General features: G+C 41.3%; 1 protein-coding gene across 15 annotated transcripts in view; it reads right to left on the reverse strand.

Moving 5' to 3' along the window:
• Window positions 1-13,872, reverse strand: part of EBF1 (EBF transcription factor 1) — a 281,895-nt gene that overhangs the window by 71,613 nt on the left and 196,410 nt on the right. For 10 of the 15 annotated variants that reach the window (XM_075715910.1, XM_075715916.1, XM_075715909.1 and 7 more), the window contains one exon: window positions 550-680. In XM_075715910.1, coding sequence (XP_075572025.1) covers window positions 550-680 — 131 coding nt within the window. Of the gene's footprint in view, window positions 1-549; window positions 684-13,872 lie in introns of all 15 variants that reach the window. The other 5 variants (XM_075715908.1, XM_075715905.1, XM_075715902.1 and 2 more) reach the window with 1 other exon arrangement.

Raw genomic sequence — 13,872 nt, forward strand, 5'->3', positions numbered from 1 at the left:
AGAAACAACAAAAGGGTTACTGTGAAACTACAGAGGCCCCCGCTAGGTATGACGAGTCTGTATTTTCCACTGTGGATACAATACTGTGTATTTCATTGCTATTATGCAGATGGTACTTACACCAAGCACCTACACTTTAAGGATATGCTATTCAGAGGCGCTGAATTTCTGCAATCTCCACCTCATTGAGCTGCAGCTACAAGCAGGCAGTTTCCCTGGAAAGCAGGATCACCTAAACGTTTGTTTCCTGTGGGCCCTTAGCTATTGTAGTGCTAAATGCAGAATTATTCACACAGGCATTTATCCTTCCCTTTTCTTGGAATAAAAGGCACTGAGCTAAATTCTGGGCCAGTGAGAGAAGATGCAAATCCCTTGGCTATATTGGATTTCTGCCACAGGTAAATTTGACTAATTATTTTCATAAAACTGAATGAGGAAAGGATTCACATCTCAACATTTGTTGCTGATTTAGCATGTGGCATAGAAAAAGGACAGGCTAGCTATAAGCTAGACAAAGCTATTAGACATTACCGTTCAGACAACACCTACCTCACTCCAAACCAGCATGGTGCCGAATATGACCTGTAACCCATCAAAGAAATTGTCTCCTATGATGATGACAGTGGCACCTCCTGTAGTCCATCCTTCACTTGGACTGATGGCTTTGATACATGGTGTAGCTGCTTTTCAACACACATGAAAAAGAGAAGTATTCTGCTGTTAGAACCAGATTTTAATGATAGAAGACTTGAGAAAAATAAAATAAAAGGACCTTTCATTTTCCCCCCTTACTAACACAAAGATTTCAGCAATCACGTTCTTTCTAGTACATGTGCATGACCTCAAACTATAGCTTTGGAAGCACTTTTTCTCAATTAATTTCTGTTTGGTTTTATCATCTACATTGAAAAAAATTAACTTTTTTAAGCCTACATTAACAAAAAAAAAATCACAGCATGATGGGCAGAGACCAGTTGGAAATCAGGGCAAATCCCTATCTTTAGTCTATATGAAATGCGCAATACCTGAGTTAATAAAACAATCTCCAGTGAGTTTGCTTTACTATCCACCATAACCTAAATTCACCAAGGAAACTCCAATAAATATTATGGAAAATATTGGCTAAATAAAAAAGGGTGTAACCCTCAGCATTTCTTTAACTATTCTGCAATCAAATCCAGGTTGTTCTAGTATTAAACCACCCTGCCCTACTTAATGCTTTGGCTAGTACAAAAAAAAAACCAACCCAAAACCCAAACCAAAACCAGCAAAAACAAAACCTACAACCCTGCCATCTAGTTGTTCCACTTATGTTGCATCTACTGGATAATTAAGAAGTGTGTGCAATGCATTCTGCCATATTCATGGAGTCTGTCCCCACTTTCACTAGCCACTTTCTTGGCATCATATGTACTAAGTGCCTCCTGAGAGGATGTTGAAAACTCAAGCACTGCTTGAAGTAGTAAGCTCAAATCTTGGTGTCAGACCTTCTGGTTTAAGACTATCTAAGCAGAAGCATGGTGAACTTCATATATTGGTGGGATAGGGCAATATAAACATCCTCATACTGATTCTCCTCCTCTGCAGTACCAGAGTACATCAGAATTTAACTGTGCTGAAGCAACAGGAATAACATTTCTGTAAAAATAACCTGAAAAAGACAAAAAGCCCTGGGTAACTGTCAGCTGTGGAGTCTCAGGGTGGTCATATAGGTTGATGAAAAGAAGCAACTCCATCCCAAATGCCACCAACTTCTACTTGCTAATACAGCATGAGGTGAAAATATGACACCATACCATTAGATAACATTTCAAGTAAAGTGGGTACCTCAACAATTTCATTAGCCATGAAAAACAGATTCCTTAAGGGGCAGCAAAACTCCACCAATCAACCTCAACGTTGAAAGGAAAGATTCTTTCCTTTAGATATGAACCCAGTCCTCAGCAGAGAGAAGAGGCTGGCTCCGCTGCAAACACATGAAGGGCTGCTATTGCGCACACTGATTCCGCAATGCCAATCACGTGTCAGCCAGCAAGACTTCATTAGCTGCATATAGATATCTGCATATATACCTCTTCTTTCAGGGTTGCTGGCATTTGGCTGTGAATTGCTACTTGGTCAAAAGGCTGGCTGAGCTGTTAATTTGATTTGCAACTTTGAGTATTTGATGATGTACTCAAGGGAGAGCAATCAGACACTTCATCAGGTAAGGATTTACTAGGAAGATAGGGGTGTGAAAGCCACCCACATGTTCGCACCATCCAGGACAACACCCTTGCACCCATGAATTACTTAATGTGGCTGTCCAGTGGACACAGCCCCTGCCCTACATTCTTCTAATTGTAAAGACAGTAAATTCATTCACAGAAGCCTACTTTAAAATGCATCTTTGCGATTATTTAGTGAAGTTCTGGTCAGTTGGAGCTAATTACAAGAGCCTGTGAGGCTGGTGAGAAGCTCCCTCCTCCCAGCCCCTGGGCAGGGCAGGTGGGCGTGGAGCTGGGAACCAGGAGGGAACTGGGAAGGGAACTGGGAAGGGAACTGTTGAGTCACCCTCAGCAGTGCCCACAGAAACACTGCTGCAGACTCACCACCCGTGATGGAACACATGCACGGGGAACAAACAGACCCCATCCCTACCTACAAAAGGTTGTGTCAGGCACAAACTTTTCCACTACTTAAGCTGATGGGGATGCCAGCTCCAGTGAAAAACACAAACACACAGGCAGAAAAAAAATCATTACCCTGCTCCAAACTTGGCAGAGCACAGCCATTAACTTTTACATGAGCTAACAAAAGAAACATCCTAACATTACCGTCATGAAAATGTAGTGCGCACACAGAAGTAACTTCAATATGTTTAATTTGGATTCAAGTTACTTGCATAAAACTGTGCATAAAAACCATTGCGAAGTCCAAAACCAAATGCTTTCCTTTCAGCCGAGCTCACAGCAATGGATTTACAGTGAAAGCAGCTTTTCAAAATGCCATCTAGACCTTTCACAGAATTGAACTTTTTCATAAATAAAAAATAAAATCACTTCCAAATTACACCCTTTCCAGTATTTCCAGTTGATTGTGGGGACACACACCCCACAATAAAACCCAAAGATAATCAGTTTCCCATGTGTCAGAGAATAAGCTACTTTTCTTAAAGACTACAAACAACATTTTTTTCCTAAATACCAGTGAATAAAAACTGTTTGAGACCATAAGCCATTAACAGAAAACATATGCAGGCTTCAAAATTATAGATTCAATTCATCTTTAAAATGAATGCAAGATACTGTTCTGCAGTTACAGGTCCCCGCTAAAGGTCTCGCTATTTATCTTGTGATGTTCTTTGTGATACCTACATTGCACTCAGAAGTGCAAGGTGCTGCACTGTCTGTGCTACCTCATGTATTTCGTTCTGATATTTGATACATGTATGTGCTTGATATCAACTACATGCCAAGTCCCATGGCAGCCAGGGGGACTTTGAGCAGACACTCAGTTCCTTGTGCTGCACTGGGGTTGTGGGTTGTTCACTGGGACACTCTCACCCGCAAAGTCAATGTGACCACTCCCACGTGTAATTTTATTTCAATATGTAGCAATTGTGCTGAATCAGTGCCTCACCAAAACTGCTGGCAGTAGCCCAGGACATCTCCTCTGAGGAAGAAAAGTCAGTACTTGGTGGTTTAACAAGCAGGGCAGGTTGGTACCCTTTGCAGGCACTACCTGAGAAGCAGCGAGAGCACTGTGCATTCCTGAAAGATTTCAGTGCATTATTTTCCCTTGGGACCAGTCACAAAAACCAGTGGGACTTCCTAACTTTCCCCACACGTAAGCTTCTCTTATCTCAAAATGCTAGTGTCTGTGAAGACTGGAAGGGCTGCACGAAGGTGCGGCCCCGCAAGGGAAGCTGCGCTGAAGGGCTGCATCCCGAGGAAGCCGGAGGAGACGTGCTGAGGGAGGCATCCAGACTGCTACCTGGTTTTGAAGGCACAAAACATGTTTATACAATGACATATTTGCAACAGCCAGTGTCGTTTGGGACATTGGTCTTACTAAAGTTTTGCCCTTCCCAGGCCCTTTCCTTGGAGCACCAGGGATGACGGAAGAATCGGGTCCCAGTTGCTGGCGTCACCACAGGTAACGTCGGGAGGGGGGCGAAGCAATGACCTCAGCTCTATTTATGCCCCTGGTACAAATGTCTGGCCAGCTCAGGCCCTCAGCTCTTCATATTTTTTCTGTTAATCATTTGGCAACTTTCAAAGCACTGTCTGGAAGGTGTTTACTTCTGTGCAACCCTAGAAAAACAGAGCTAGGCAGAAAAATCTTTTCATTGGAGAGCTTGATTTTTCTACATTTTGTTTTGGTCACAAGAGAAACCAAAGAACAGAACATTTCTTTGCAGAATGCAAAGTTCCAGAATCTCTATCTAGAATTAACTGTAATACTTTTTAATATTTCCAAGAAAAACAAAATATTTTTTTTCAAAATATTATCACTTCACTTGCCCTTCTGTAACACCAAAGCATCATTTCTAGAATGGCGTTTTTAAAACAAATATTTAAAAGTTACATGAAATTTATGTTTTTCTGTAGAAAAAGAGATTTTAGCTGAAGTCTGCAACTTCACTGATAAAAAAGATGCAGTGAAGGACTTTAGACCAGTTCTAATAAAGGCAATGAAGTGTACATGATTGATAACATGAACGGACTTTAAGTCCAGAGAATAATTATAATAAAAAAGAATAATTACACATTCTTACACATATAAACATTTTTTTAAAATGAACAGCTGGCAGCCAACCACAACCAGAACCAAAAGAGTTTGGTAGCCTAACTACCAGATAAGATTTTAAGACTCTTTAGCATGAGTGTATTACATTTGCTGCATGTTTTCAGAACAGTCGCTGGACTGTGGAAAAACTAAATATTACCCCTCCAACTGCAGGCATGGACCTTGCAGCTCCTTGCTGAAGGTGATGTGGCCACATCCTCCACCTGCTGAAAATACCTAATGGTTATGAGTCTTAATGAGCTGCTGTTCTTCTTTCCATAATATCAAGGCAAATCAGTGTTAACATCTGACATGTTCCATTGTGCTGCTCCTGTGGTTTGAGTTAACAGATTTAGATGTTAAAGGGAGGCACTGCACTCTCAAACTTATTGAAGCCAGTGAGAATTTTGCCACTGACTTCAAAGCTAAGGTCTCTATCGATAAATTTTAAGGATTTATGAGCAAAACCCTTAATTTTTTGGTTTCAAGAGAAACAATGTTCTTTTGAAATCTTCATCTTTTCTCAGAATATGTATTGTTAAAATCTTACCATCTTCCATACAAAGGATGGTAGGTACCAACTTCAGCACACAGGTAGTGACAAGAAAAAGTTTCTCGTTGTGTGCTGTGTGTTCCTGTGTTCCCATACTCCCCTAGCTACTGATATACAGGGGATTTTTCTTCCTTCAAACTGTGACAATAAAATGATTACCCCGCCACAGTTTAGCATAATGGTTCAGAAATGCTCGTGGCATATTGCAGAGTTAAAGTGGAAATTATTAGGTAGCTCTTCTTTGTTATAATAATGATCACTCCACAAATAAAAGCTCTTCTCCCAAAGGTACTGCAAGGCACAAAATGCTAATTCTGAAGATTATGTGTGCGCTTTTATTAAATATTACTATGCCCTGTCTGTTTGAGGGCTTCACTGCTCTGATTGTTTTATGAGTGCCATGTTAATGTCAGCCCCATCTTGCTAGCAGCAGGCACACATTTTAGCTTTTGTATGAGAGTTGATCAAAGGCCGCGTGCTGAGGGAATTGCTGAGAAAACACGGACAAGCGATAAAAATCTAACAGATTAATTGGTTTAAATTTCATTTCAGGGTGTTGAACTTTGGCTCAGGACACTGGTACTACACTACCAGTCAGAGCCTAATTACCGCATTTCCAATTTGCCTCTGAACAAAGCTTGGAAGGGAGAATAATAACGGTACTAATAATACTAATAACAATAATAATAATAACAAAACAACAGCAATAACGTCTCCTCACAGCTTCTTGTACACGTTTAACAACTAACTTTGCGTGCAGGCAATTGCACACATCTCCCCCACATCACCATCCACCTGCCTCCTGAGTACTTTTATCTGCCTCAAATAGCACCTGAAGACAGAAGAAATAGCAGACACCCTCAGGAGCATTGAACATCTGAATTTACAGAATCAATGAGCTACTGAGTCAAGTCCCTCACAAACACCCACTGGACATCTCATAGTCTTAATTTGGGACTTGCATTTATAAACAGAGATAGCATTTTATCCTCCAACAGAAATGATCTATTCCATTGATAGGAAACAGAGGCCAGAGGAAAAAAACATATTTACCACAAAGTTTATGGGTGGCCTTGGAACGAGGGTTAATTGAGCTTAGAGGTAAATGCTCACTGAGGTGAATTAGTGGGACGCACAGCTATCAGCAGGGCTCTGGGACTACTCTTATTTAGCTTCTGAAATGTATTTGCTCTATGATTAATATCCAGTTTGTGCTGGTGACTGTAAGAATGACCTCGCCTGCAGTTTTTATCATGAAGTGTGGTTTCATTCTCCATTATTCCATAGATGAGGCTCTGACAACAGTTGCTGCATCACAACAGGAGTTTAAATGATGGGGTACATCCTTTTATTTTTCTTCGCTTTAAGAGTACGCAAGGAGAGTTGCATAAAGGCAGTTAAAACTGGGAATTCAGAGGAACAGGGAATTTACGTCTCATCTTAGAAGTAGTACTGAAAATATCTGGAGTTTAATTTAATTTTCATTTTTTTCTTGGGTAAAACCTAATTCCAGGCTAAATATATAAATGAGCCACAGATTAACCAACAGTTTATGGTTCTGATCCTGCAACCTGTTAAATGCTTTCGCCAAACTACTGTTTTTCAGAATATCAGGACAAATCAGTTTTAAGCACTCAAAACCATGACTTATTGAAGTTGTGATTCAACAAACCACTTAAGTAAGCGCTCAAAAACACAGCTGAAAATGTTGCAGAATAAGGAACTACATTTTTTAAGATAATTGGGCAGTACTCTGTGCAAAGCTGCCAAGAGCTATGTAATGTATACGGAACTGGGGTTTCCCATTTCAAAAAACACTTAGGTTATATGTAGACCACCCTGTGCAGTGCAGAGCTCATCCAACCTGACATGAGAACTAGCAGCAGCGGAGCCAACAAACTAGTGCCAATATGCTGATTTCACGAACTGAGCTGCTATGTCTACTCAGTGTTGCAGAGAGTCAAATGTAGCAGTGACTCAGTGCTAACTCTGGGATTTCTACAGCATTTTTATATCATCTGGTGTAGGTCTTCCCTCAGGTACCGGATAGCTGTTGAAGTCACGCAGGGTTAGTGACTCTGAGCAAGGCAGTGCCCAGGAATGATCTGCGCCTAAATTCCTTTCCCACAGCACTCTGGATCTGAAGGTTTGCAGCACTTGTTGGGATGCTCAAGGCCGTTCTGATCAACATTTTTAGTTTGGCAAGGTATGTTTCTCCGTAAAAGGGGAGAAAAACATTGTTTCTTCCCTTCTCAAATTACAGGTTTACATAGGTGTTATACAGGGAGGAGGGTTATTCCATTCATCACTGTTTATTGTGGATTTTCCACATTAAGCACTTAACAGATCGATTTTATCATGGAGGGAGTGGGTTTCTTTCCAGAACTGAAAATTATCATTTTTTGCAAAATTCATCATGTGCAAAAACTGTGCTCAGGCTGTCTCGATGACAGGTTACACAGAGCTGCCAATGGAGAGACCACTGAGATAACGAATCAAATATTTGGGGGGTGGGGGGAGTTGAGCTGTCTTGTTTGGTTTTGGGTTTGGGGGGTTTTTTGGTTGGGTGGGGTTTTTGGGGATTTTTTTTCAAAAATAATATTCTCATTCCTGAGAAGCAGGGGTTGTCATCATCTGCTCACCTACTTTTAGCATGCTGAAAGGGTGAGCCCTAAAAAGTTTGTGTGTCCATCAGTGGCACCATTCCAGCCTAGTGTGCGGAGGCATTGCCGGAGCTGCATCCAGCACAAGCAACCGAAAGCAACTGAAGTTTACCAAACCAGCCTGGATGGGAAAAGTCCACAGGACCAGCCCAAAGGGTTAGTCATAGACACTTCAGGGAAAGGGAATGCGGCAGAGTTTTTACATATTGTGCTGGAGCATTAAATCTTCGCTCTTAAGCTAAACAATGCGTTTGCTGTTTATCTTAGTAAAGTGATGATCTTCCTGCTTTCCTTTTTCGTATCGCAGACTGCTCTCTCTCCTATTCTCTCGTGACAATAAGCAGCTGCTGTGCAGGAAACAGGGTAACAGAGGTTTCCCTCTCGAGGAGATAACTCATGCAGCTTTATGCAACACAGGCACGAGGATGCGATGCCCTGCTCCCCCTTCCCAGCTCCCTCCTTTACAGCATCTTGATAGTTGGGACCTACCATTTGCATGTTTTAAAGATTACAACACCCTGCCAAAAATGGCAACCTCCTCCTGCTTGTTCGTGACGTCTGCACTGGGTGAAATCACCGAACCAAAAATATACCCGCCGTGCAATCCCTCCAGGTTGTGGGGAGGGAGGGAAGGTTGCCTTTGTTTCTGTTCTCAAGCAGTGAAATTAAAGGTATTGGCTGTGATTTTCTGCCTAACATTTTGGATGCTCAGTTCCCATTAATGGGAATTGAAAATGTAAGTTACCTGGGATAATATTCCACCTACAATCAATACTTAAGCCAGTGTTTCTCTTTTATCCTTGCTGATGCCTCAGCTAGCAAAGTTACATTTCATGGAGACCTCTGTGTTTCTCTTTCCTTAATGACTTCCAAAGTTCCCAGCTGTTGATCACTGCCTGAAAAATGATTGCATGGAAAAAGGAGGCAATCCTGAATAATGAGAGATGTGTTACAGAACAATTTGCTGTGTATTTTATTTAAAATATTTCCATTAAAAAAAAATTAGTTATGTCTGTATGATTGCAAGAAATGCATTTTCGTTCATTCTTTTAAACCCTTTCACATCACGGAGGAAGTTCTGGGGGTTTTTTTGCTTGTTTGTTTTTTACTTTAGGAGGTACCTCCTGCTTTCCAAAAATTACTAAAACAGTAAGAGTCCTTAGCATCTCACTGCATGTCAGTAAAACTTGACGTCCAAAGGAGAGCTCTGTCATGTTTCTTTGGCAAATAATAAATTCCCCAGGAAAAATGCAATGTTGCAAAAACACTTAAAAATTTGGTTAAATTAAAAAATATATATATAGAAAAAAACCACACATATTATTTTTCCTGAAAAAATCTATACACACTCTCTCTCTATGAATACATATTTTTTATATATATCTATAAAAAGAAGCTTAAAAATTTTATTGTGAAATTTTTTGACGCACTGTTCTGATTTTTTATTTCAAGGAAATTTCAAGCAGATCTTGAGCTACAATTTTTGCATTCATTATTTCTGCCCCAAAGTTGGAAGATTTTCATTTTGAATCAGCCATGAAGAAACTGTTGTGGGTGGTCTTGGCCAAACATAGCACTCCGCATAAACCAGTGCAGCTACTCAGCTCCAGCACTGACGCGGTCTCTGTTACCTTGGGCAGCTCGGCTGCACAGAGGTTATACACACACTGGATCAAGAGAAGAAACAGCACATCCAAGAATGTCACATAGGGCCTACCAAGTATTGGCAGTGCTTCCAGCTCCACAACTTGTCCCCAGGTTTGCTCAGACCCAAGCATCAAACCAGGGACTGCTGCAGCGCGCTCTTCTCCCTCAGGGATGCACAGGCACATTTTGACCCCAAGCAAGATAAATGCTTTACTCTGAGCCCCCACATTATTGCACCTCAATTTCTTCACTCCTTCCTCCATCCCGTGGGGTCATTTGCAAAGGCGCAGGAACAGTATTCCTAAAAGATGGGAAGCTAAAGGCAATAGTATGCAAGGGGCTAAGGTGCGATATATGCACGGGATTGCACTGTTTTATCTGAATGTGGACTTTAAAAGCTTTGTTAGTAAGACAGTGAAAAAGTCCTATATGCCTCTCCCATTTCAATTTCAATGGCTTCCTACTGATTTAACTTCCGCTGATGAAGTTACAGAGCCAATATGACTATTTTAAAAACAATAAGCATGTCCAGAAAGGAGACTGCATCTGTTTAAGTACGCTACAGTTTAAAAATAGTTGCACTGATGCAATTTCGGTGTGAGGATGAAGGCAACCTTGCAAATGGAAGCCCAAAATGTGTAATATAAATCAACCCTAAAAGTTTGTCAAAACAAACATTGCTGCATAGCTCACATACCCCAAAACCTACTTAATTTAACTGACTGGTCCTTCAGTGCTGCCAACTAAGGTCCTGAACTAGCAAAGCATTTTATAGGATGGAACCAGTCATTTGCTTAATGTTAACCCTGTGGTTTACTGTTTTGCTGAATCCCAACCTAACAGAAGGGCAGGTGGGTCCTATTTCTAAATTCATGTTTTGTTACACCATCACCCTAGTCTCATTTTCTCTCTTTTATTTTCTATCAGTACCTTAACAAAACTATAAATCTCTCACAGCAAATCTCTCTAGAGTCAGAACATAATAGACAAAAGCTCCTAAGCCACAGCATCCCATCCCTGCAAGGTATAAAAAGCTCAGCATCCCAAGCATAACAGCAGCGAGTCTTGACGTTCAGACGTACACTGGTACATTATGGCCACACTGGCAAGGTTTAGTCGATGATACACAGCAGCTATTCTAGATGAAATGTAGAGTTCCATCTAAATCTAAATTCTCACTAAATATTAGTATCAATTAAGCTTTCACAGAATCTTTCACTATCACAAAGAAAAAAACAGAACTGCACCCCCCCCAAAATCAGTTGAAACCCCCACTATATTATATAGCAAAACATCAGAAGTTCACCTGAGATGGATTCTACAGCAAACAAAGAATTTATTTCATCCTGATAAAAACAAGAGCCCCAATTAAAATTGGCTTTTAGCTGAAGTCTCTTTGTTCAGCAGAATTGAGAAAGTCTGCCCACAACAGAGAGCTCGCAGTAATAGTCTTTCAGAAACAGAACAACCCGCGTAGAAACACAAAGCAGTTGTGGCAGGGACAGGGAGTGCCTGTAATCCAGTTTCTTCAAGGGAAATTCAAGTACCCTAAGAGTTCTTATTCCTCGTCTGATTTCTCTCACAAATCACAGGCTGCTCTCTAATGCAATTTTCTGGAGTCTGAGAATCATAAAGTCAAATATGAACAAGTCTAGTGGAAAATCTGTGACGCTAATCTTGGCCTACGTTGTATTTTTAACAGGCACTGAATTTGTGCGCCGGATTATCCAGATGGCCATACAGGAATCATCCTGATAGGATTAAACCTTTGTGCTGAACTCTGCTCCATCTGTTCTCGGAGGTTTGCCTATTGCTAGCAGAATACGAATGTTCAGCCTATGTCTAGCACCACGACTGAAAGCGCCTGTTTACCACACACACGCACACACATACGTATATCTGCACACACATATCCTTGAGTACTTGATTCGTAATGTGAGATGAAGTTAGCCTGAAGTTTACCACTAAAGAAACATATTGGTTTTATTATTTGTTGGAAGAACAAAGTATGCAAAATCTAAATTCAAACAAAAAAGCATTTTTGTTGTTGTTCTGGGACTTGTTCAATTCATTAAGCCATAATACTGCCATAAATTTATAGATGAAGGCATGACTAAACATAAAGCAGCAAGACTCTTCATCTTTGAAACCTATTAGCGTATGAGAATGTATGACACAATCGCACTTTGAAGATATCATGGTTAAATATTCCAGATTAAAAACCAGCCAACAACAAAACACATGCATGTACACAGCATTGGTAGCTGTTATTTGCAGCTCGATCTAGTCACAGGCCAAGAACAAAAAAGTAATAATCAGTCCCAGTAAAAGAAAAGCTTATTCCCATTAATGTTGCTTTCTGCTTTTATTATCTATTAATGACAGTCTTCTGCATTCATTGCTGCAGCCTGCCAGATGCAGCAAAGATCCATATTCATCATGTGCAAAAACTGTGCTCAGGCTGTCTCCATGACAGGTTACTCAGAGCTGCCAACAGAGAGACCAGGGTCCGACGGATGGCCTCTGGTTTCCAGGCCCTGGGCCAAGGGAAAAGGTAGGGAATCTGGCTCTTCTGTAAGAAAAGCATCCCAGTGATCAGAAGATTTAACTAAATTGCTGTCCTGGCCAGAAATACACTACAAACTAATGACTACCTGGGATGGGAAGGGTGGATAAGAAAAATAAACAAAATAATTCAATTGATATTATCATCATCATTATTATTAGGGACGTTTGATTCAGGAATGCAATATAATACTCAGCCCATGTTTGTGATGGCAGTGGGACAGCAATGGAGGCGACGTAACCTGAATTGCATTTCAAGCAGAAGCCCTGATTGCATTGCAAAGACTGAGACCCCCTTGTCTCTCCTGTGCAGTGTCTTTCAGACTGTTTCCTCCTCTGTTCTTTGTGCTGCTCTGAATGCAGGGTCAAGCACCCCCTCCCAGCCGTTTAGGCTTTACTTGAAAAAACACAAGCATAAAAATGTATTTATAGTTCATAGTATCTGTCCAGCAATGACACCACATAAAACCAGCATGCTGAAAATCTGAGGAGTGAATACTTTGGACTCAAGCCTACAAATGCTTAGAGAAGTTGTTCTTTCAATGTGTCTGATAAAGTCATGCTATGTTTTTATTTATTTATTTAGGGCCATATTCAGACCACCTACCTAAGGCATTGCAGCATGTAAAAAGTCAGACTCCAGCTCTGGCTGGGTGAGTCAGTCTGCCTAAACTAGGATCCTCTTTCTGCTATACAACGAGCACAGGACAGGCAGACATCTCTGGAAGCCTGGAGACCCAGGAGTTCCATGCTGGCCCCCAAAAGTACCAAGGGACCTTGGCAAGACGATATCATAGGTACAAAGCAGCCAGAAGCAACCCCATAAAAGATATCTGGTAGCTGATATTGAACAGGCACCAGCACATTGACTGGGCTTTCCAGCAGGCACCTCTGCTCCGACTCAGGGCTGAACAAGGAGGCAGCACTTGCCATCACCTTCAAGGTCATAATCCCAGGAAGGGGATAATTTTCCCCAAAGGGCCCCTAATCAGAGTTGCTTTACCTTTCAGGGCCTCAGAGAACCAAACCTGGTCAGAAATATTTTTTTTCCCCTCTCTTCACCTCCTCAAAGAGCCCAGGAAGTCGAGGGATGCTCTCACCTGAATATACTGCGGCAAAGCGCTGTGACCTCAAACCCCAGCCCACAAACTAAAGCTGCAGCTCGAAAGATGAGCAGCGTTGCGGTCAGGCCTGCAATTTACCTCCAAGTGCTGGCCTTCCCTCTCAGCATGGATCAGGTAACACCAAACCTATGAATTCCATATGCAAGCCCGGGTGTTCAGCAAAGAGCAATGCGAGCTATCTGTTCAGTCTCCAACAGCAGGAGAGAGCTAGTATGTCTGCTGCCATTTCACAACCCAAAAGGGACCTCTGTGGGAAATGCACTTTGATTTTATATGGGATAGATACAGAACCTCTGAGAGAGTTGCTACAAAACCATAATGATATGGTATTAACCAAACATAATTAATTTTGAATTTCTTTATACTCCCATTGCTAACAGACACTTCAACAGTAGTACAGTAAAAAGCACGCAGGTTCCTGCAGTATTTGGGACCACATTTTTGGAAGCACCCAGCTATTCAGTGGTTCCGGTAAGCACCTAACAGAATTTTCAAAATACCTGGCAGACAGGCATAGAAATTCTGTAGCCAGAGTTTTAAAAATCCCACT

This window comes from Pelecanus crispus, chromosome 8 (assembly GCF_030463565.1).
Source record: "Pelecanus crispus isolate bPelCri1 chromosome 8, bPelCri1.pri, whole genome shotgun sequence".
Taxonomy (NCBI): domain Eukaryota; kingdom Metazoa; phylum Chordata; class Aves; order Pelecaniformes; family Pelecanidae; genus Pelecanus; species Pelecanus crispus.